The sequence below is a fragment of the Callithrix jacchus genome, chromosome 7, assembly GCF_049354715.1.
Source record: "Callithrix jacchus isolate 240 chromosome 7, calJac240_pri, whole genome shotgun sequence".
Taxonomy (NCBI): domain Eukaryota; kingdom Metazoa; phylum Chordata; class Mammalia; order Primates; family Cebidae; genus Callithrix; species Callithrix jacchus.
The window spans coordinates 76,829,666-76,852,576 of NC_133508.1; the positions used below are offsets into that span (position 1 = coordinate 76,829,666).

Here is a 22,911-nt window from a genome sequence, read left to right on the forward strand (position 1 = left end):
ACTGCAGCCTGGCCCTCCCAGGCTTGGGTGATCCACCTCAGCTTCCTAAGTAGCTGAGACCACAGGTACATGCCATCATGCCTGGCTAATTTTTTCTTTTTCTTTTTTTGCCCTGAGACAGGATCTCTCTCCGTTGCCTAGACTGGAGTGCAGTGGCAAAGTCACAGCTCACTGTAGCCTTGATCTCCTGGGCTCAAACAATCCTCCTAACTCAGCCTCCCAATTAGCTGGGACCACAGGCATACATCATCAACACCCAGCTAATTTTTTTTTTTTTTTTTTTTAATAGAGACAAGGTTTGTGTCAGAGTCCTGGGCTCAAGCAGTCCTCTTGCTTCAGCCTCCCAAGGTGCTGGGATTATAGGCATGAGCCACCTCTTCTGGCCCCCTTTTTGAAAATGTAGAAACAAGGTCTCCCTGTGTTCCCCAGGCTGGTCTCAAACTCCTGGGCTCAAACAATCCTCTTGCCTTGACCTCCCAAAATGCTGGGATTATAGTCATGAGCCACTGTGCCCTGCCACTATTATTATTTTTATCATCCTGATCATCATAATCATCATCATTTCTCTAGAACTTTTAGATCCACGAGTACCACTAAGAGAAAGATTCCTAAATTTAAAAGAAATATGATCAGCTACCATTATTGTTTCATGAGTTAAAGAAACTGGCTTTATGTAGCTGTGTTAAATTATGGCAGAATTGTCTAGCTCATCACAAAATTTTTCTTGACAAGTATGGAATAGTAAGACTAATGTGGTTAGATCCAAATTATTAGAAACTGAGCTTATTTCTTCAAGGTGATGGAAAATGGCAATGCTTCTAGAAGAGTTAAATTTTGGTATTTAGAAAAATTAATAAATGATTTGGAAAACAAAATCTCATTGGCTTTGAGGATACACAGCTATTGCTATTAAGTAATCTTTTCAATATTGACTTGACTTTAGTTAATTTATCTGAGCATTTCTTCTGTTAGAGACAGGTCACAAGTACAGAATCATCCTTCAGAGACAGGTGGAAGTAGAGGTGGTTAATTTAGACACTATTTTTTTTAATAGATGCAAGAGAGTTTACTTATCTATTTATATGAGGGCCTTGGTCCAAAAATAATGGGAGCTCAAAAAAGAATTATAGTAACTTTAAAAAAAATACATTAAGCATATCCAAGATCTTAAATATATTCTCCCCAAGAGCTAGCTGCTTCCAAACTTGATTTAATATTTTGCATGTTTTCCCCCCATTGCTTGGTTAATATATTTGGTTCTCCTTTCTGTAATCAATGTCTGATAGCTGAGTTTTGCAACTGACATTTCACCTTCTGTTTCACCAGTTCCAGAGGAATTTTTTTCTTTTTGAGATGGAATCTCATTCTGTCACCAGGTTGGAGTGCAGTGGCACCATCTCAGCTCACTGCAACCTCTGCCTCCTAGGTTCAAGCAGTTCTCCTGCCTCAGCCTTCCAAGTAACTGGTATTATAGGTAGAGATGAGGTTTCACCATGTTGGCCAGGATGGTCTCGATATCTTGACGTTGTGATCCACCCATCTTGACCTCCATAGTGTTGGGATTACAGAAGTGAGCCACTTTTCCCAGCCCCAACCCGGCCCTGGGGAATTGTTGAACAGCTTACAACACTGCCTAAAGAAGTAATACTCAGAGTTCTTGTTCTATACTGATTAATAGCTCCCATATTTTCTTCATCTCTCAAAGGTCTGAATTCTCGGTTTAATAATGACAAGGCAAATAGATGAGGTAGACTCTGTGCTTTTTCTGATGTTTGTTTCTTGGAAGTTCTTTGACTTTCCTCCTACAGGGCCATAGTAAAATGATGGGAAAAGCATTTTCAGTCTCCTTGGTTGTCCCTGGAAAATAGTGCTAGGAACGATAGTCAATAGCTGGGTAATTATAGTTGGTGATCATAGACATGGCTGTTGGTTCTAGGAGATGACAGAAATGGGGAGAATACGTATATAAAGTGAGAGTTTTGTAATGTACTGTGGCTCAAACTGGAAGCAGTACTGATGGGCTAAGGTTGGGAACGGTAATAGTTAATAGTCATGATTTTCACTTCATACATAGTTCTTATATTTATTGTTTGATGTTTACAACAATGAAGTAGAAAGGATAGGCATTATTATTGCCTTTTTATGGAGGAGGAAGCAAAGGCTTGGATAAATTAAAGGGCTTCCATGTTTAATGGCCAAGGGACATGCTAATATGTGAGACAGCTGGGTTTCAAACTCTATTCTTCTGAGTCTTTAAAATCACATTGTAAAAACCATTCTTAAAATTCTAAAGCCTGCAACATGAACGTGCTAAATTTATCTCTGGGATTTTGTGGCTGCATTTACCCTTTGCACGAAAAACATTTTGGGTAACTTTGAAAACTTGTTTTGTTTGGAAACAAGTTCATTAATTTCTGTTTTGTGTTGATTAAAATGAATAGGTTTGTATGTTTTGGTCACAGATATCAAGTGAAAAGGTAAGCATTGACTTTTTGTTGTTGTTGTTGTTGTTGCCGTGGTATTTTCTATCTGAGGGAACCTAAACAGGGTCCTTGTGTGTCCAGATATGATTGCCACTGTTCACACAAATATGACAGTACACCCGGACAGAAAATGTCCATCCTATCTGAGACACTTTCTCTAATATCTCACAGTTGTTTGTGAAGGGCCCACTGAAGAAATGGAATGGCTGGGGAGCAGAGTAGGGCAGAGTTGAAAAGTTTAAATTGTTGCGTCTCTAATTTTTGCATGTTTCTATGTGAGCATTTTCACCTTCTTGAGCCTAAGTTTTCTCATCTTTAAAATGAGACGTGGACCAGGCGCAGTGGCTCACACCTGTATTCCCAGCACTTTTGATAGGCCAGGTGGGCAGATCACCTGAGGTCAGGAGTTTGAGACCAGCCTGACCAACATGTTGAAACCCCATCTCTACTAAAAATACAAAAATTAGCCGTGTGTGTTGGCACAAGCCTGTAATCCCAGCTACTCAGGAGGCTGAGACACGAGAATCACTTGAATCCAGGCAGCGGAAGCTTCAGTGAGCTGACATTGCATCACTGCACTCCAGCCTGGATGACAGAGTGAGACTCCATCTCAAAAATAAATAAAAATAAAATGAGAAGGGGATGCATATTAAGTCATACCTTGTATGGTTTGTGGCAGGGACTGAGTGAGGTAATGTAAATGAAGCTCAATACATAGGAAATACTTAGTCATTGGGTTTCTTCGGCCAAGTTACTTTAACCTCTCAGAGTGACCTCTCAGTTAGAGTTTCAGTTGCCTCGTTTATTAAATAGAAATGATTATACCCTTTGCCCTTCCTGTTTTTCAAGACTGTAGTAGTGAAGCCAGGCACAGTGACTCAAGCCTGTAATCACAGCACTTTGAGAAGCTCAGGTGGGAGGATCACTTAAGCCCAGGAGTTTGAGACCAGCCTGGCAAACATAGTGATACCCCATCTCTGGAAAAAAGTTTTTAGAAAATTAGCCAAGTGTGGTGATGCACATCTGCAGTCCCAGCTGCTTGAGACACTGAGGTGGGAGGGTTGCTTGAGCTGAGGAGATCAAGGCTGCAGTGAGCTGTGATGGCACCACTGCACCCCAGCCTGGTGGCAGAGTGAGATCCTGTCTCAAAAAAAAAAAAAAAAAAAAAAAAAGAATGTCGTGAAATAATGTATGTCAAAGCACTAGAATTATTTTTTCTGGGATTAATAATTTTGCCATAGAACAACCCTGGGAGCATGCTTGGTGAAATTGTCAACATGGAGAAATTGTATAGTTCACCATGCTTTGTTTTTTGGTCCCCAAAAGAAACTAAACACTGTTTGAAGTATCAATTTTCAAATACATGTATAGATTATTTAAAATTCATATTAAAACTACCCTTGACGCTTATTTAAACACTGGACTTTTAATAATAATTGTTCTGACCTTTCGCTAAAAGTATTATAAATCCTTAATTCTACATTATTTATTAGTGTTAGGATTCGGCTGAAATACCATCCTGGCTGGACATGGTGGCTTATATGCCTATAATCTCAGCACTTTGGGAGGCCAAGACGGTTGGATTATGAGGTCAGGCATTCAAGACTAGCTTGGCCAACGTAGTGAAACCTTGTCTCTACTAAAAATACAAAAAATTAGCTGGGAGTGGTGGCGGGTGCCTGTTATCCCAGCTGCTTGGGAGGCCAAGGCAGGAGAATCACTTAAACCTGGGAGGTGGAGGTTGCAGTGAGCCGAGATCATGCCACTGCACTCCAGCCCAGGCGACAGTGTGAGACTCTGTCTCAAAAAACAAAAAGAAATACCATCCCAGGTCAATTAGATCAACAACTGGAGCATATGTCAGACAGTGGTACCAAAGCATGTCTTTTGGGAAAACAAGGTTTATGTCTGAGTTAGTTGTAGAAAAGTGGAAACAGCTCTTAGAGGTAATGTTAGGGGAGCCTTTTGAAAAGCAATTTACTGGGGCCGAATGCAGCCCTTTGGGAGGCCACAGTGAGAGAATTGTTTGAGACCAGAGACCCCATCTGTACAAAAAATTTAAATTAGCCAAGTATGGTGGTGCACACCTGCTGTCATCTTAGCTCCTTGGGAGGCTGATGTATGAAGATCCTTTGAACCCAGGAGTTCAAAAATACAGTGAGCTATGGTCATTCCACTGCACTTCATCCTGGGTGATAGAATGAGACTCCTTCTCTTAAAAAAAAAAAAATTATTAAAGCAATGATTTTCAAACTTTAGCATACATCAACCTAGAAACTGCTGGGCCCCACTTCCAGCTTCTGATTTGGTACATCTGGGATAGGGCCTGAGACTTTGCATTTCTAAGAAATTCCCAGATGCTGTTGTTGCTGACCCGAGACCATATTTGACACTCATGATATTAAACCAATCCAATATACTGGTAACAGTCTAAAAGTTGGATAGTATAAAGTGTGGGTGAGATTGTGGGAAAACAGAAACACTAGAGTACTGCTGATTGGGGTATAGTTTGTTATAAACACTTTAGGAAATATGCTGATAATACCAAATGAAGTCTACCATGAATGGATCTAAGAAAATGTAGAGTATAAATAACAGGCCGGGCACGGTGGCTCATGCCTGTTATCCCAGCAATTTGGGAGGCCAAGGCAGGTGGATCGCCTGAGGTCAGGAGTTCGAGACCAGCCTGGCCAACATGACGAAACCCCATCTCTACTAAAAATATAACAACAAAATAAAATTAGCTGGGCATGATAGCACTCACCTGTATTCCCAGTTACTTAGGAGGCTGAGTCAGAAGAATCGCTTCAATCTGGGAGGTGGAGGTTGCAGTGAGCTGAGATTGCGTCACTGCAGTCCATCCTGGGCAACAGAGTGAGACTGTATCACAAAGAAAAAAAATGATGGCTCACCCAGCACTTTGGGAGTCCAAGGCGGGTGGATCACAAGGTCAGGAGATCAAGACCATCCTAGTCAACATGGTGAAACACTGTTTCTACTTAGAAATACAAAATTGGCCAGGTGTGGTGGTGGGTGCCTATGGTCCCAGCTACTCAGGAGGCTGAGGCAGGAGAATCTTTTGAACCTGGGAGGCAGAGGTTGCGGTGAGCTGAGATCGAATCACTTTACTCCAGCCTGGGTGACAGAGTGAGACTGTCTCAACAACAACAAAAAAAAGCAAATTGCAGACTGATACAATATGAAGTCATTTATATACATTCTTTAAAAGCATACATACATAAATCCCTATATTATTTGTAGATACATATATGAAAATGGGAATTAGATTGGGAAGATACACATGAAATATTATAGTACCTAACCTCTCAAACCCTGAGGGGTTTGAACCAATGGGAATATTGTGCTTCAAACTATGTCTGAACCAATGGGAATATTGTGCTTCAAGTCAAGGAATGTGATCATTGTGTTCCTAAGCTCATATCCTATAGAGAGAAAAAATAAATTGATTCCGCTTGACAAAATGAATTCCACAAACTTGTATCTGTTTTGGGCAGTAGAATTTCATAAGTATGCATTCTTTTCAAATTTTGAGCCACTTCCTAGTTCCTCATGTCCTGGTTATTTGGCAAATGTCTGTGTTCACTCTATCTGCCCAAGACCAAGACAGAGGGTGGTGCTAAGGAAGAGCCCACTCCTGTGAAACCCTGGTCCCCTACCTCACCTTTTCCTGACCCAGCAAAGACACAAATAATCCCATTCTGTTCCCTAACTTAGTAAATGGACATGACTCGCTACTTCTATGATTTGTCCTGATAGAAGAGGACTGTTTCATTTCACAGAAAAGACAATTACGGAGCCATATTAATGTGGTTCAAATTCCTCTTCTATCACTCATTAGCTGTTGGATTTTTAACAAGTTTTTTTTTTTTTTTTGAAACAGTGGCTCATTCTGTCACCCAGGCTGGAGTGCAGGTATGATCATGGCTCACTGCAGCTTCAACCTCCCAGGCTCAAGTGATCCTCCTGCCTCAGCTCCTCAGAGTTGCTGGGACCACAGGATTGTGCCACTATAACCAACTAATTTTTGTATTTCTTATAGAGACAGGGTTTCACCTTGTGTCCGGGCTGGTCTCAAATTCCTGAGCACAGGCAATCTGCCTGCCTTGGCCTCCCTAAGTGCTGAGATTACAAGCATATGCTGCCACACTGGCTCTTTCACTTTTCTTTTTTTTTTTTAGATGGAGTCTCACTCTGTTATCCAGGGTGGAGTGCAGTGGTATGATCTCGGCTCACTGCAACCTCCGCCTTCCAGTTTCAAGTGATTCTCCTGCTTTAGCCTCCCGAGTAGCTGGTACTACAGGCACACGCCACCTCACCTGGCTAATTTTTGTGTTTTTAGTAGAGACAGGGTTTCACCATAGTGGCCAGGCTGGTCTTGAACTCCTGACCTTGTGATTAGCCCACCTTGGCCTCCTAAAGTGCTGGGATTACAGGTGTGAGCCACCACGCCCGACCCTGTTTAACCTTTCTAAGTTTAGTTTCTGATTTTGTTGTGGACTCTTGACAAAAGTGTTTGTTTTTTTTTGTTTTAGAACAGCTTTATTGAGGTAATTTATCTACCACACAATTCACATACCATACAATTCATCCATATATAGTGTTATTTTAACCGCCTAAATTTAGTATCTCAATGGTTTGTACTCATCTAAATGCGTAATTTATGCTAAATGTGAAATAGGTCTATTTTTCAAAAAATTATTTTATTTTGTTATCTTATTTTATTTGAGACAGGGTCTCGCTTTATTCCCTTACTGGAGTGCAGTGGCACAATCACGGCTCACTGCAGCTTGACCTCCTGGGCTCAGGCAATCCTCTCACCTCAACCCCTCAAGTAGCTGGGCTGGTCTTGAATTCCTAGCCTCAGATGATCCTCCTGCCTCAGTCTCCCAAACTGCTAAGATTATAGGCATGAGCCACCATACTGGCCTCTTTTTTTTGTTGTTTTAATAGAAGGATGATTATTTTGTCCTTTCTTTTTTTAATACCGTGCTCTCTCATATGATAGTTTCTAATAATGTTCAAATGTGATCAAAATATGCTTTGTTTTATAGCTTATTCTTCTCTTTGGAGGAATACCTTATCTCTGGAGACTTTCTGGACGGTTCTGCGGTTATGCTGGCTTTGGACCAGAATATGAGGTATATGATTTATTAGCAAATACTTGTTATGGTATTTCTTTTGGCTTGGCAGGCTTTATACTAAAGTTAATTTTTTGGCTTCTGCCGTTGTTAGATTTGTTTCTCTGTCTGCATAGTCCTTGGTTGCCCATGCTGTATTGGCATAACACTAGTTACTATAACAAATCCCAGAAATTCAGGAGCTTATTTGCAATGGTTTATTTCTCAATCACGTATAGTCCAGTGTGAATATTTTTAATTATCAGGTGAAGAATCTGGGCTCTTTCTGTCTTAGGGATTTGTCTATATGATTTAAGGTACCTTTCATATAGTGCCTGTGTAATAAAAAAGGAATTGTTTTGTTTCTCTTTTACTTCTCTCAAAAGTAACCTTTTTTGAAGGCAGTGATGATGTTTCAGACCTTGTTTTATGCATAGACTCAAGCATAGTGAGTAATATAGTAACTGTGGGATATAGTAAGTTTACTATATATATCCCACATAGTAACTTACTATATCCCATAATTACTATATTAATATAACTTGGTATAGTTATAACTTAGTACGGTTACTATAATACTATAACTTGGGATATAGTAAGTAAGTGCTCAGCAAATACCTGTTGATTTGTTTGCTAGTAGTTCATAAAAACTGGATTTTTTTTTTTTTGCTTAGATCACTCAGTCCCTGGTGTTTCTGCTGTTGGCTACACTTTTCAGTGCATTGACTGGTTTGCCCTGGAGTCTTTACAATACTTTTGTGATAGAAGAAAAACATGGTTTCAATCAACAGGTATAATAAAGGATACAAATGTTCTCTTTTAAATATGAAAAACTTCTGTGCTTTTATCCTGTATTGTTAATAATTTAAACATAATTTACTATTTCAGAGTATGAATTGACAAAAAGAACTACAGATATGGTAAAGATCATAGTTGAAAGTCTTGACTGGGTACAGTGGCTCACACCTGTAATCCCAACACTTTGGGAGGCTAAGGCAGGATCACTTGAGCTCAGGAGTTCAAGACCAGCTTGGGCAATATAGTGAGACTTCATCTCTATGAAACTGTTCTCAAAGTTAGCCAGTTGTGGTGTGCACCTGTAGTCCCAGCTACTTGGAAGGAAGAAGCAGGAGAATTGCTTGAGCCCAGGAGGTTGAGGCTACAGTGAGCCATCATTGTGCCACTGTACTCCAACCTGGGCAACAGAACTAGACCCTGCCTCTAAAAAAAAAGAGAGAGAGAGAAATTAATGTTATAAACTCTTTTAGCACTAATGTCTATTGTTTTTCAGCCACTAATCATCATTTGTTTTTTTGCGACAGGGTCTCGTTCTTTCACTGAGTCTGGAGTGCAATGGTAGGATCGTGGCTCACTGTAACCACAACCTTCCAGACTCAAGCGATCTTCCTGCCTCAGCCTCCCTAGTATCTGGGACTATAGATGCATTATCCTATACTGTGTTAATTTTTTTTTTTTTTAGTAGTGCCAGGGTCTCACTATTTGCCCAGGCTGGTCTGGAACTACTGGGCTGAAGCAATCCTCCCATCTAGGCCTCCCAAAGTGCTGGGATTACAGTTGTGAGCTGCTGCACTCATCCTCGGCTAATAATGTTTAAATGAATTTTATACTGTAAAATGCAATACATTTGTCATTGCCTTTTTTTTTGAGACATCTGTAATCCCAGCACTTTGGTAGGCTGAGGTGGGCAGATCACTTGAGGTCAGGAGATTGAGACCATCCCAGCAAAACCCCATCTCTACTAATAAAACAAAAATTAGCTGGGTGTGGTAGTGTGTACCTGTAGTCCCAGCTACTCAGGAGGCTGAGGTGGGAGAATCACTTGAACTCGGGAGGTGGAGATTGCAGTGAGCTGAGATGGTACTGCACTCCAGCCTGGCCACAGAGCAAGACTCTGTCTAAAAATAAAAAATAAAAAATGATGTATGCTTTGTATTTACTTATCTATTATTTTAAAAGCAAAACCAGTTTCTCAGTTTCTTGTGGTAATATTTTCTTTTTGCAGACTTTGGGGTTCTTCATGAAAGATGCAATCAAGAAATTTGTTGTGACTCAGTGTATTTTGTTGCCTGTGTCTTCACTTCTACTTTACATTATTAAAATTGGGGGTGACTACTTTTTTATTTATGCATGGCTGTTCACATTAGTTGTGTCTCTGGTGAGTAAAGTCTTTATTTCATTTTCTTTTTTAAAAAGTTCCTTGGTGAGATTACTATAATTTAATCTTCATTGGCATGTAAACAGTTCTTAAGAAGCAGCTGAAATATAAATAGGTGCTCATATACATTTCCCCCATGGTTTCTGCTTTTGATTATAGAAACAGGAGTGTTGGCTGACCATAAATTTTCTTCTCCTTATGCTAACTCTTACAGGTCATAGAAACTAGTTGTTAGTCACTTTTAATGATTCAGTTGTCAGGCAATTTTGGGTTGTGCGTTTGTGAGTTGACACCAAAATGACTAAGTGTGATAATTTAACAACTGTTGACTGACCTCCACTGTCTAAAATTCATGGCTATTTTGAAGAGAAATGAAATTTAAGAGGGACAAGAGAAAGAAAGCAAACACTTAACTGGCTTTCTTCTGCTTCCCTTCTGCTGCCTTTCCCTTCCCCCTTAACACTCTCTCCCTTCTCTGCCCCGAGTACGTCCCCTTCCTGGTCTATCTTTACCCATTCTTCTTCCTTTCCTACTCCCGTGTCTCCGTCTCCCCAGCTGCCACCTATTCCTCTCTCTCTTCCTTCTCCTTTCCTTTTCCCTCTCACTTTTTCCTCCATGATTTTCCATTCCTCACATCTTCTATTCCTCTTCTCTTTCCCGTGTTCTAAAGTGCTTCACAACACAAACACTACAGTACAGTCAGAATGGTCTGTTCAGGGCCAGGCACAGTGATTAAGATCTCTAGGTGGTAATACATAGTCCTTTTAGAACTGTCTTGGGGATTTCTGTTGCTTCATGAGCCAATCATAGCACACAGTTCTGCCTTTTAGTGTAATCACAATAGACATGAAGTCTTTCCTAAAAAAGAATTAGTAGAACTTGACTGTGTGCTGTTTCTTAGTTGGCTTGTCAGCTAAAATTAAATTATGCCTATAATCCTGGCACTTTGGGAAGCTGAGGTGGGAAGATTGCTTAAGCCCAAGAGTTTAAGACCAGCCTGGGTAACTAGTGAGAATCTCTCACTACAAATAATAATAATTGTTTTGTGTATGACGGAGTCTCACTCTGTCTCCAGGCTGGAGTGCGGTGGCTCGATCTTGGCTCATTGCAACCTCCCCCTCCTGGGTTCAAGTGATTATCCTGCCTCAGCCTCCTGAGTAGCTGGGACTACAGGCTCGTGTCACCATGCCCTGCTAATTTTTTTTTTATTTTTAATGGAGATGAGGTTTCACCATGTTAGCCAGGATGGTCTCAATCTTCTGACTTCGTGATCCGCCTGCCTCAGCCTCCCAAAGTGCTGGGATTACAGGTGTGAGCCACTGCGCCTGGCCCTTTAAATAATAATTTTTTAAAATCCCAAATGAAAAAAACCAAAATGGTCTGTTCAATGCCCCAGAAATTATCTATCAGCTCTTCAACTCCACTGATGATATTTATTTTATTTTATTTTTTTAGAGATAGAGCCTCCCTATGTTTCCCAGGCTATGAAACATGCCTGGGAAATAGTACAGTAGCTATTTCATAGGCATGATCATAGTGTGCTGCAGCCTTAAACTCCTGGGCTCAAGCAGTCTATCTGCCTCAGCTTCCTGAGTAGCTGGGACTATAGGTGTGTGACACCACGCCCAACCTGAGGTTTATTTTAATCTGAATTACATAATGCTCATTGTTTCATTTTCCACTGATGGGATCAAGATTAGAAAATGGGTGCTAGTTGGATTTACAGGTATCTACTGTATGGCAAATTAAAGGAAAAGGAAAAAGAGCAGAGGAAATGCTCTAAAAACGCTTAAGGAAGTGCTATTTCAATGACAGTGTACAATTATGAACTACAGGTAATTAAGCTGACAAGCCAACCAAGTAACAGCACACAGTCAAGTTCTACTAAATCTTTTTTAGGAAAGACTTCAGGTCTATTGTGGTTATGCTAAAAGGCAGAACTGCGTGTTATGATTGGCTCATGAAGCATCAGAAATACCCAAGGCAGTTCTAAAAGCACTGTGTATTACCACCTAAAAATCTTAATCACTGTTAGTAGCATTATCCTCTAAAACAAAAGTCATAGGTTTACTCTTTTTTCAGACTACTCATTTCAATTTAATTCATTAGACAGATACTGTGCTCTTACTATCTGGTACTGTTTGGGCCTGGGAATACCAGAGCAAGTGAGTTCCTTGTTCTTAAGTTTGAGGTTAACATAATTGTTTTAATATAATTTAATCTGTATAATAAAAAATAGTTTTTCTTTAAGAATGTTCATATGGGCCGGGCGCGGTGGCTCAAGCCTGTAATCCCAGCACTTTGGGAGGCCGAGGCGGGTGGATCACGAGGTTAACAGATCGAGACCATCCTGGTCAACATGGTGAAACCCCATCTCTACTAAAAATGCAAAAAATTAGTTGGGCACGGTGGCATATACCTGTAATCCCAGCTACTCAGGAGGCTGAGGCAGGAGAATTGCCTGAACCCAGGAGGTGGAGGTTGCGGTGAGCCGAGATCGCGCCATTGCACTCCAGCCTGGGTAACAAGAGCGAAACTCCGTCTCAAAAAAAAAAAAAGAATGTTCATATGTTGTTCTGACATTTACTTTTCAGGTTCTTGTCACAATCTATGCCGATTATATTGCCCCTTTATTTGACAAATTCACACCTCTGCCTGAGGGAAAGCTTAAAGAAGAAATTGAAGTAATGGCAAAGAGTATTGACTTTCCTTTGACTAAGGTGTATGTTGTGGAAGGTAAGGCTACCTGGGGATAAGAAGGTTTTATTCAAGTGGTTTGTTTTATTTGATACTTTATTCTTAAAACTTTAATCAAAGAACAAATCAGTTTTTGTTTTTTTCTTTTTAAAATGTGTTATTTGAAGACTAGAAGTTTACCTTTTGGTTTGTGTTTTGAGACAAAGTCTCGTTCCTGTCCCCCAGGCTGGAGTGCAATGGCACAATCTCAGTCCACTGCATCCTCTGCCTCCTGGGTTCAAGCTATTCTCCTGCCTCAGCTTTCCTAGTAGCTGGGATTACAGGCATCTGCCAACCATACCTGGCTAATTTTTGTATTTTTAGTAGAGACAAGTGTGTCACCATGTTGGCCAGGCTGGTCTTGAACTCCTGGCTTTAGGTGATGTGCCCGCCTCAGCCTCCCAAAGTGCTGGGATTACAGGCATGAGCCACTGTGCCCAGCCTCCCTTTTGGCTTTTTAAGATTTACAGAAATTGATAACATAGGCCAGGGATAGAAATTGGTTGCTTGATGCCAAATCCTGCTCTTGTCTGCAGCTATGTTTGTTTGGTTTTACAGTATTGAGTTTTTGGCCAAGGCTTTTTCACTCTCTGTTATATTATGTTATATTTTAGACTGATTTACTCACTTCTGTTATCTGGTCCTTTTAGGTAATTAAGTTGGATTCTTCCATAGTCAGATTCTGTATAGTATTAGTTGGGAGGCTCTTAAAGTCAATGTTCTTGGCCTTGTCTCCTCCAACAAAATATCCAGTGTCTTGAGGACTCACTTGCAGATTACCAGAGACTACAGTACCATCGAGTACTGCAGACTACTAAAGTCTCAAAGAAGCCTACGGAGATGTAGAGAGAAACTGCTGTAAGGTTCCATGACTTTCAGAATTTATAAAGTCTATATAAATGAATGTAATAGTTCTCCCCCTGCCATTTACCAGTTATGGGATCTTGGACAAGTCACTTCACCCTTCTGGGTTTCAGTTGTGTTTCCTCTAAACTATGGTTTCACAAATGTAAAGGGCTAGATAGTAAATATTTGAGGCTTTGTGGGCCACATGTTCTCTGTTGCAACTATTCAATACCTACTGTTATAGTGCAAAAGCAGCCATAGATAATACTAAACAAATGAGTGAGGCTGCATGCCAATAAAACTTTATAAAAATAAATGGCAGATTGGATTTGCCCTGTGAGCTACAGTTTGCTGATCCCTGCTCTAAACTGAAATATCACCAGTGAGATGCAGCTGCGTTAGATAAAGGAATAGAAACTGAGAAGCAGTCACAGGGTTAGGGGAGAACAGAGATGGTCACAACTGAAAAGAATGAATTAATAGCAACTAGAAGAACATAGAAATGTCAGACATTTAGTGACTTCTGAGGATATATAGCCCAATTAAAGGCACAGTTGGAGTAACTTAAAAGTCTGTGGGGAAATGGTGGTAATAAGCCAGTTCATACTTCTTTAGCCTCTGAAATAGCTACTTTTTTTTTTAGGTAATATTAAACTAAAAATTTAATCACTAATCTATACAATAGAATAGTCTCTAAGTGGCTTTTACTGAAGGGGCAACCTGAGTTGCTGATCACTTAAGTTATAATCAGATAATGTGAAATAATAGCTAATGCTATGACAGTAGAGGTAATCAATAGAATATGTGAAAACATATCATTGGTGCTATTTTCTTTCTTTTTTTTTTCCCTACAACATCCAAAGTGAGAGCTGTTTCATTTTAGATGAAATAGTTAGGGAAGGCTTTATGACCTGAGCTGGGTGTTTATGGGAAGTCAAGATTTGAGTAGATTGGGGACAGCATTTCAGAGGTCAGGCTTCAGGGTCAAAAGGCTTGGGTTTGAATCATAGCACTATCACAGATTACCAGTGCTGGGCTTGGTGGCTCCAGCCTGTAATCCCATCTACTGGGGAGGCTGAGGTGGGAGGTCAGGCATTTGAGACAACCTACTTGTGTGACTTTGGGCAACTTAGCTTTGCTAAACGGCAGTTTACTCATCTATAATGTATGTTTTTATTGTTGTTAACAATAGTAACAATCCTCAAAAATATTTTGAATGAATATTGTTGCTGATATAACAATAACAACACATATTACAGATTTGTAAATTGGTAGGGAGATTGTAGTAAAAAGCCAACAATTTTGCCCTCAAAATATTATTAGATAGCAAGTGCTGTGCAGAGAATTAAACTAGTTTGGTCTGATGAGTTGATACTGTAGATTGGGTCATCAGAAAAGACCTCTCTGAACAAATGAATATTAAGCTGAGACCTAAAGGGAGGAGCTACCCATGGTCATTGGGAAAATGTTCAAGGACTGTGAAGAAGTCCAGTGTGGCTGCACCATAGCAGGAGACTATCAGGAGAGGAAATCTGAGACAAAAGCAAGAATCAGACCACACAGGCCTTTATTAAATCAGGGTAAGGAGTTTGGATTTTAAGTTCAGTGGGAAGAGCCATTGAAGGCTTAGGCAGGAAGGTGGTGACATAGTCTCCTTTGTATTTTTTAAATATCCTGGGCTGCTGTATGGAGAATATATTGTAGGGAGAGGCAAGAGTCTAGGTAGGACACAATAGCTTAGACTAGGATAGTAGTAATTATTGGAGAGTAGTGGATACATTTGGGACAAGTTTTAGGGTTTATTGAATTTTCTAACTGATTGCATTGGGGGAATAAGGGAAAGAGTGACATCAAAGATAATTGCCTAGGACTTTTGACCTGAGCAGTTGGATAAATGGTAGTTTACTGAGAAGGGAAAAACTGGGAGAAGAGTAATTAAGACTTCTAATGGCTATATTACATATTAGTCAGAGTTCTACAAGCAATAGAAACCAACTATGGCTGATTTAAGCAGAAAAACTGCTTATTGAAACAATATTTGGCTGGGAGCAGTGGCTCATGTCTGTAATCCTAGCAATTTGGGAGGCTAAGGCAGGTGGATTACCTAAGCTCAAGAGTTTAAGACCAGCCTGGCCAGCATGATAAAACCCTGTCTCTACTAAAAATACAAAAATTAGCTGAGCATGGTGGCATGCACCTTGGTCCCAGCTATTAGGGAGGCTAAGGCAGGAGGATCACTTGAACCCAAGAGGTGGAGGTTTCAGTAAGCCAAGATTGCGCCACTGCACTCCAGCCTGGGCAAGAGAGTGAGACCCTGTCTCAAAAAAAAAAAAGAATATATGCTCTCTTACATAATATACAGGAAAGTTAAGTTTACCAAGCTCATGGGCCGTTACATAGGAAGGTTAGGAACTTATAATCATACTGCAGAACCTGTCTGGTGAGGACACTGCTGTGGCTACCTCAGAATACTGGATTTAGCCACTAGCACCTGCAGAATTAATTCCTCACTGCTGTGTGTGTGTGTGTGTGTGTGTGTGTGTGTGTGTGTGTGTGTGTAATTAGCTAGCTATTCAGAGTCCCCCATGGGTGCATCTGATTGACTAAGCCAAGGCATGGGGCTAGCTCTTCGGAGTGTTGAGAAAACAAATACCTGGCATTTTAGATTTCTCAAATGACAAGCAGCTTCTCATGTGATATGATACTTTCTAAACTCTGAAAGGAAATTCTAATATTAGACAGGAAAAAAGACCATACACAAGAATACGAACAACAAATATGTCTCTAGACATCTCTGTGGAGATGTCAAATAGGTAGCTGTATGTATGAGTCTGGAGTTTTAGGGGGAGATCAGCTCTAAAAATACAGATTTGGAAATATCTGGCACATAGATGATGTTTAATGCCATCGATGAGGGCTCTTAGAGAAGAGAAGAGGGCCAGAGTCAGAGTCAGCAGAGAAACAGCCAGGAAGGAGGCTAAGGAGGAGAGGCCCTTGAGGTAGAAGAAAACCAGGAGAAACTGGTGTCTCAAAAGCCAGGAGAATATTGTGTTTTAAGGAGAAGGTGGTCAACGACGTTAAATGGTGCTAACAGGTTGATTACGAGGAGGCATTCTAAACAAAAAATGACAATGCATTACATTTTTGTAGAATGTTTTGATTTTTGGAATTCTCAAATAATGTTACTTCATACCTCAAGTGCTATGATTAATCCATTCAGTAAATAAGCATAATTGAATATACAGTCATGCATCACTTAACGATGCGAATATGTTCTGAGAAATGCATCATTAGGCTTTTCATTGTCATGCAAACACCGTGGAATATACTCGTACAAACCTAGACGGTATTACCTACTGCACACATAGGTTGTATGGTATAGCCTCTTGCTTCTAGACTACAAGCCATATTACTGTACTGAATAGGCAATTATAACATGATGATAAGCATTTGTGTATCTAAACATAGAAAAGATAATGTGCTGTGCTACAACATTACAGTGGCTATGATGTCAGGAATTTTTTACCTTCATTATAATTTTGTGGGACCACTGTCCTATATGTCGTTTGTTGACTGAAATGTTGTTATGCGGTACATGACTGTATCCTGCATGCCAGACACAGTGATATAAAAAGCTTATGTTAGAGGATGGGGATTCTTTTTTTTTTTGAGATGGAGTCTCGCTCTGTCGCCAGGCTGGAGTGCAGTGGTGCAATCTTGAATCACGACAACCTCCGCCTTCCAGGTTCAAGCAATTTTTTTGCCTCAGCCTCCCAAGTAGCTGGGACTACAGGCGTGCACCACCACGCCCAGCTAATTTTTGTATTTTTAGTAAAGATGGGCTTTCACCATGGTGGCCAGGATGGTCTCAGTCTGTTGTCCTTGTGATCTGCCCACCTCGGCTTCCCAAAGTGCTGGGATTACAGGTGTGAGCCACCCCTGGCCAAGGGATTCTTAAAGTTTAGTAAGTATAAAAGTCCCTTGAGAGTTTGTTAAAAGACACATTTCTGGGCTTCATTCCAAGAGATTCTGACTTAGTAGGTGTTTCCAGTACTACTTAGTAGGTGTTTCAGTATCTACTTCTGAAAACACCCCTAGGTGATTTTGGTATAGGTATTCCTTGGACCACACTTTGAGATACCTGGACCAATGGGAGATAGTAAGACATTAATTTACTTTTGTTTGTGTGCATCCAATCTGCCTATTTTCATAAATAACTTCGGATAGAGTCTAAGAAATATTTTTAAATTAATTAAAAAATTTAGGATCAGTGCCAGGCGTGGTGGCTCATGCCTGTAATCCTAGCACTTTGGAAGCCTGAGGTGAGAGGATCACCTGAGGTCAGGAGTTCAAGACCAGCCTGGTCAACATGGTGAACCCCATCTCTACTAAAAATACAAAAATTAGCCTGGTATGGGGGCATGTGCATGTAAACCCAGCTACCCAGGAGGTTAAGGCAGGAGAATTGCTGGAACCTGGGAGGCGGAGGCTGCAGTGAGCTGATCGTGCCACTGCACTCCAGCCTGGACAACAGAGCAAGACTCCATTCCCCACCCTCCCCTCAAAAAAAAAAAAAAAAAAAATTTAAGCTTGGAAAAGATAGAGATGATATAGAAGGATGGACTTCAAAGGGTAACACAGCTTTCCAGGTCCTAAAGTCCTATATTATTGACAAAACTGGACCACATGTTTGGCTCTTCCTCAAACCAAAAAGAAATAGAATAATGCAATAAATGACAGCTTCTATTTGTCAAAGTTTTACTACTAAACATACTGCCAGTTACTTTTCATTAAAAATAGGATTTGATAGAAAATTCATGTTTTCTGTGAGACACTTCAGATTCTCAAGAGAAATAAATGTTTATCATTCCTTTTTTGAAAAAAAGCATATAAATAATAGTGGCAATATACAGGATTAGACAGCATACTAATTGCTTCACTTAGAATATCTCATGTAATCCTTAATCTAAGCCAATGAGGTAAATACTAGCCTCACTTCATAAACAGGAAACTAAAGTTTAAAGAAATTAAGAAAGTTTCCTAAATTTACACAGCTGATACATGGCAAAGCCAAGATTTCAACCCAAAGTCTATGCTGTTAGTCACTACACTCAACTCACTGCACATTGTAGAACATTTGGAAATCAAAGAAGTATATAAAGAAGAAAATAAAAATCAACCATAGTTCAGGTACTGTTAGCTACTATTAAAAATTTAGGTATGGCCCGGCTGTGGTGACTCACACCTGTAATCCCAGCACTTCGGGATGCCAAGGCAGGAGAATTGCTTGAGCCCAGGAGTTAGAGATCAGCCTGGGCAACATAGCAAGACCCTGTCTCTACAAAAAATTAGCTGGGCATGGTGGTATGTATCTATAGTCCTAGCTACTCAGGAGGCTGAGGCAGGAGGCTTGATTGAGCTCAGGAGGTCAAGGCTGCAGTGAGCCATGATTATACCATTGTATTGCAGCCTGAGTGACAGAGAGAGACCCTGTCTCAAACGAAAAAAAAAGGTATGTCTTCTTCCAGTCTTTATAAAAATTGCTTTAATTATAGAAGTAGGTATGCTTATTTTAAAAGTCTTAGGGCGGGGGGAAAGGAAACAAAAATCCATAATTCTAAAACTTAGTGATGAAAACTTCAATACTTTGGTATGTTTCCTAATAGGCATGGGCTTATGCTTTTCTATTAATATTTATTAGGTTGGTGCAAAAATAATTGAGGTTTCAGACCATGAATTTTAAATAATTATAACTAGGCTCAAACACACCTTTATAAATCAAAATAGGAACCATTACCTTCAACACATTTTTGCCAACGAGAAATAAGTTTGTTTATTCCTGTAGTGTAAAAATCTGTGCTTTGGAGTTCAGCAAACTCTTGGAAAGCGTTTTCTGCATCCAGCTAGTTGTGGAAACGTTTTCCCTTTAAAAAGTTTCGACGTGCTTGAAGAAGTGGTAGTCACTTGGCAAGAGGTCACGTGAATGTGGCAGATCAGGCAAAACTTCGTAGCCCAGTTTGTTCAACTTTTGAAGCACTGGTTTTGCAATGTGCGGTCGGGTGTTGTCTTGTAGAAGAATTGGGCCCTTTCTGTTGACCAGTGCTGGTTGCAGATGTTGCAGTTTTCTGTGCATCTCATTGATTTGCTGAGGATACTTTTCAGATGTAATGGTTTTGCTGGGATTCAGAAAGCTATAGTGGATCAAACTGGCAGCAGACTACCAAATGGTGACCATAACCTTTTTTTTGGTGCAAATTTGGCTTTGGGAGAAGTGCTTTGGAGCTTCTGGGTCTGGCCACTGAGCTGGTCATTGCCCGTTGTTGCATAAAATCCACCTTTCGTCCTACGTTAAAATCTGATAGAGAAATGATTTGTTGTTGTGTAGAATAAAAAAAGACACTTCAAAACAATGATTTTTTAAAAAAATTTTCACTCAGCTCATGAGGCACCCACTTATCAAGCTTTTTCATCTTTCTAATTTGCTTCAAATGCCAAACGACCTTAGAATGGTCGACATTGAGTTCTTTGGCAACGTCTTGTGTAGTTGTAAGGGGATCAGCTTCGATGATTCCTCTCCATTGGTCATTGTAACTTCTGACAGCCAGCCACTGCACTCCTCATCTTCAAGCTTCTCGTCTCCTTTGCATACTTCTTGAACCACCAGTGCTGTACATTCATTAGCAGTTCCTGGGCCAAATGCGTTGTTAATGTTGGGGATTGTCTCTGCTGCTTTACACCCTATTTTGAACTCGAATAAGAAAATTGCTTGAATTGGCTTTTTTTTTGAGACAGTCTCCCTCTGTTGCCCAGTCTGGAGTGCAATGGTAACATCTGTGCTCACTGCAACCTCAGCCTCCCAGGTTCAAGCGATTCTCATGCCTCAACCCCCCATGTAGCTGGAATTAAAGGCATGTGCCACCATGCTTGGCTAACTTTGTATTTTTAGTAGAGACAGAGTTTCACCATGTTGGCCAGGCTGGTTATGAACTCCTGATTTCAAGTGATCTGCTCGCCTCAGCCTTGGAAAGTGCTGAGATTACAGGCATCAGCTACTCCACTCAGCCGAATTTGCTTTTTGTCTAACATCAATTCCATTATCTAAAATAAATATAAAATAAACAGCAAGTGATAAGTCATTAGCAAAAAGCATAATGTAAGAAATGCACATTAAAATGATGTATAACAGGGCCAGCTATGGTGGTTCACACCTGTAATCCCAGCACTTTAGGAGGCTGAGGTGGGTAGATCATGAAATCAGGAGTTCAAGATCAGCCTGGCCAATATGGTGAAACCTCATCTCTACTAAAAATATAAAAAATTAGGTGTGGTGGTGCGTGCCTGTAGTCCCAGCTACTTGGGAGGCTGAGGCATGAGAATTGCTTGAACCCAGGAGGTAGAGGTGGTAGTGAGCCGAGATTGCGCCACTGCACTCCAGCCTGGTGACAGAGCAAGACTCTCTCTTAAAAAAAAAAAGATGTATAACATAATCATATTTATTTAAGAATATATTCCAATATCAAACAGCAAATTTCAACAATGCAAAAACCATAATTACATTTGCACCAACCTAATACATGTACATTTTTTTTGACAATAATGAAATCTTATATACGTGAAGTTTTGTATCCTTCATAATATATTGGTAAGCTTTTCTTGTTAAAATTCTTTAGAAGTATAATTTTTTTCTGGCTGCTTAAAATTCTATTTCCTAGTTTTACTATAATTGAATAATTCCATAAATGTTGGATGGTTTAGGCTTTACTTATTTACTTACTGCTATGAAGCTGTGATGAGCACATTTATTGACAAAAAACCCTCTCCACTGCTGGTAGTGAATTATGTTGGTATGGTTTTTCTTCACATATTAAACAATTTGAAAATGTTAATGTCCTTTTTAGTAATTCAATTTCTAGGAGTCTCTCCAGAGGACCCCAAACTTTTAATTATATTCCATGCTTTGAACTGTCTTTTCCTTAGGATCTAAACGCTCTTCCCACAGCAATGCTTATTTTTATGGCTTCTTCAAGAACAAGCGAATAGTTTTGTTTGACACTCTACTAGAAGAGTACTCTGTACTAAACAAAGACATCCAGGAGGATTCTGGCATGGAACCCCGCAAAGAGGACGAAGGGAACAGTGAAGAAATAAAAGCTAAAGTTAAAGTGAGTTCTTTTTTCCTAAGAGACTCTACCGTAGTTTTTATACACAGTTCCTGTGACAACTCAAAATCACATCAATTTCTATGTAGTGAGTGCCGAATTCAGGGAGACTATCAAATAAAAAACTATGGCTCCTTTAAAGTTCTGGTATTTAGGAGAGATTACCACTATTATTACATGCTAACTACCTTGCAAGCTTTATAGAATATAGATACTAAAATTAGAAGCTCTTATAAGAAAATTCATATGATTATAGGCTATCTTTAAAACAGGAATTTGTATAGATATAATTTCTGATGTTTGTGACCAAAGAATTCCCACAAGCAAGACAAAGAGAATATAAACATCTAATTTTTATCTTTATTAAGACAGTAATTATAGGCTTTGGCAATGGAGACACTTGGATTTGAACCCTGGTTTTGTTATTTAGTAGCTTTGTATCCTTGGATACATTACGTAATTTAGTCTGTTTTATTTGTTGAACACACATTTATGAAATGTATGCTCTGTGTTGAGATACTTTGCTTGGCACTAGGTACACAAAAATAAAAAGGAATACCTTTCTCTTAAGCTTATAGTCTAAAAATAAAAGCTAAAGTGAGTTCTTTTTTCCTAAGAGACTCTATCTTAGTTTTTATACACAGTTCCTGTGACAACTCAAAATAGCATCAATTTCTATGTAGTGAGTGCTGAATTCAGGGAGACTATCAAGTAAAATCTATGGCTCCTTTATAGTTCTGGTATTTAGGAGAGATTACCACTCTTTTTACATGCTACCTTGCACACTTTTATAGAATATAGATAGTCATGCAATCACAGTACAATATGTTAATTGCTACTGTCAAGTTATAGATACTAGATATAGTGGGAGCACAAGAGAAGACATTCAAATCTGACCTGAGAGTCTCAGAAAGCTGCTTCTAAATCCTTTCCCTGGATGAGATTAACTGATATTGATTAGGAGAATTTCAAATATCAAGACTAAATGGGGGAGAGGGGACAATGATAAGAAACAATATGAACTGTCAAAAACGGTCATCAGTATTCGTGTGTGTGATGGAATGTGCCATTGCCTTTGGTGTCATACAGAGATGATTTTAGTTCACTGTTCACGCACCATCTGTGTAACTCTGCCAGGAAGTTAAGCTTTCGTTTATTTATTTTGAGATGAGGTCTCGCTGTGTTTCCCAGGCTAGTCGAACTCCTGGCCTCAAGTTATCCACCTGCCTTGGGTTCCCAAAGTGCAGGAGTATGCTACCACACCCAGCCAAGCTTTCTAAATCTTTGATTTCTTTTTTCTCTTTTTTGAAGTGAAATCTTGCTCTGTTGCTGAGGCTGGAGTGCAGTGGCACGATCTCTGCTCACTGCAACCT

The 22,911-nt window shown here is 39.9% G+C and overlaps 1 protein-coding gene across 3 annotated transcripts in view; it reads left to right on the forward strand.

The window, feature by feature from the left end:
* The window catches only part of ZMPSTE24 (zinc metallopeptidase STE24), a 51,563-nt gene that overhangs the window by 5,167 nt on the left and 23,485 nt on the right, over positions 1-22,911 (forward strand). For all 3 annotated transcript variants that reach the window (XR_013519961.1, XM_002750653.6, XM_009000968.4), the window contains exons 3-7: positions 7,556-7,642; positions 8,296-8,412; positions 9,645-9,797; positions 12,392-12,533; positions 21,357-21,541. Coding sequence is in view for 2 of the 3 variants with exons in the window: in XM_002750653.6 (XP_002750699.1) it covers positions 7,556-7,642; positions 8,296-8,412; positions 9,645-9,797; positions 12,392-12,533; positions 21,357-21,541 (684 nt within the window). In the remaining variant the exon portion in view is untranslated. The remainder of the gene's footprint in view (positions 1-7,555; positions 7,643-8,295; positions 8,413-9,644; positions 9,798-12,391; positions 12,534-21,356; positions 21,542-22,911) is intronic.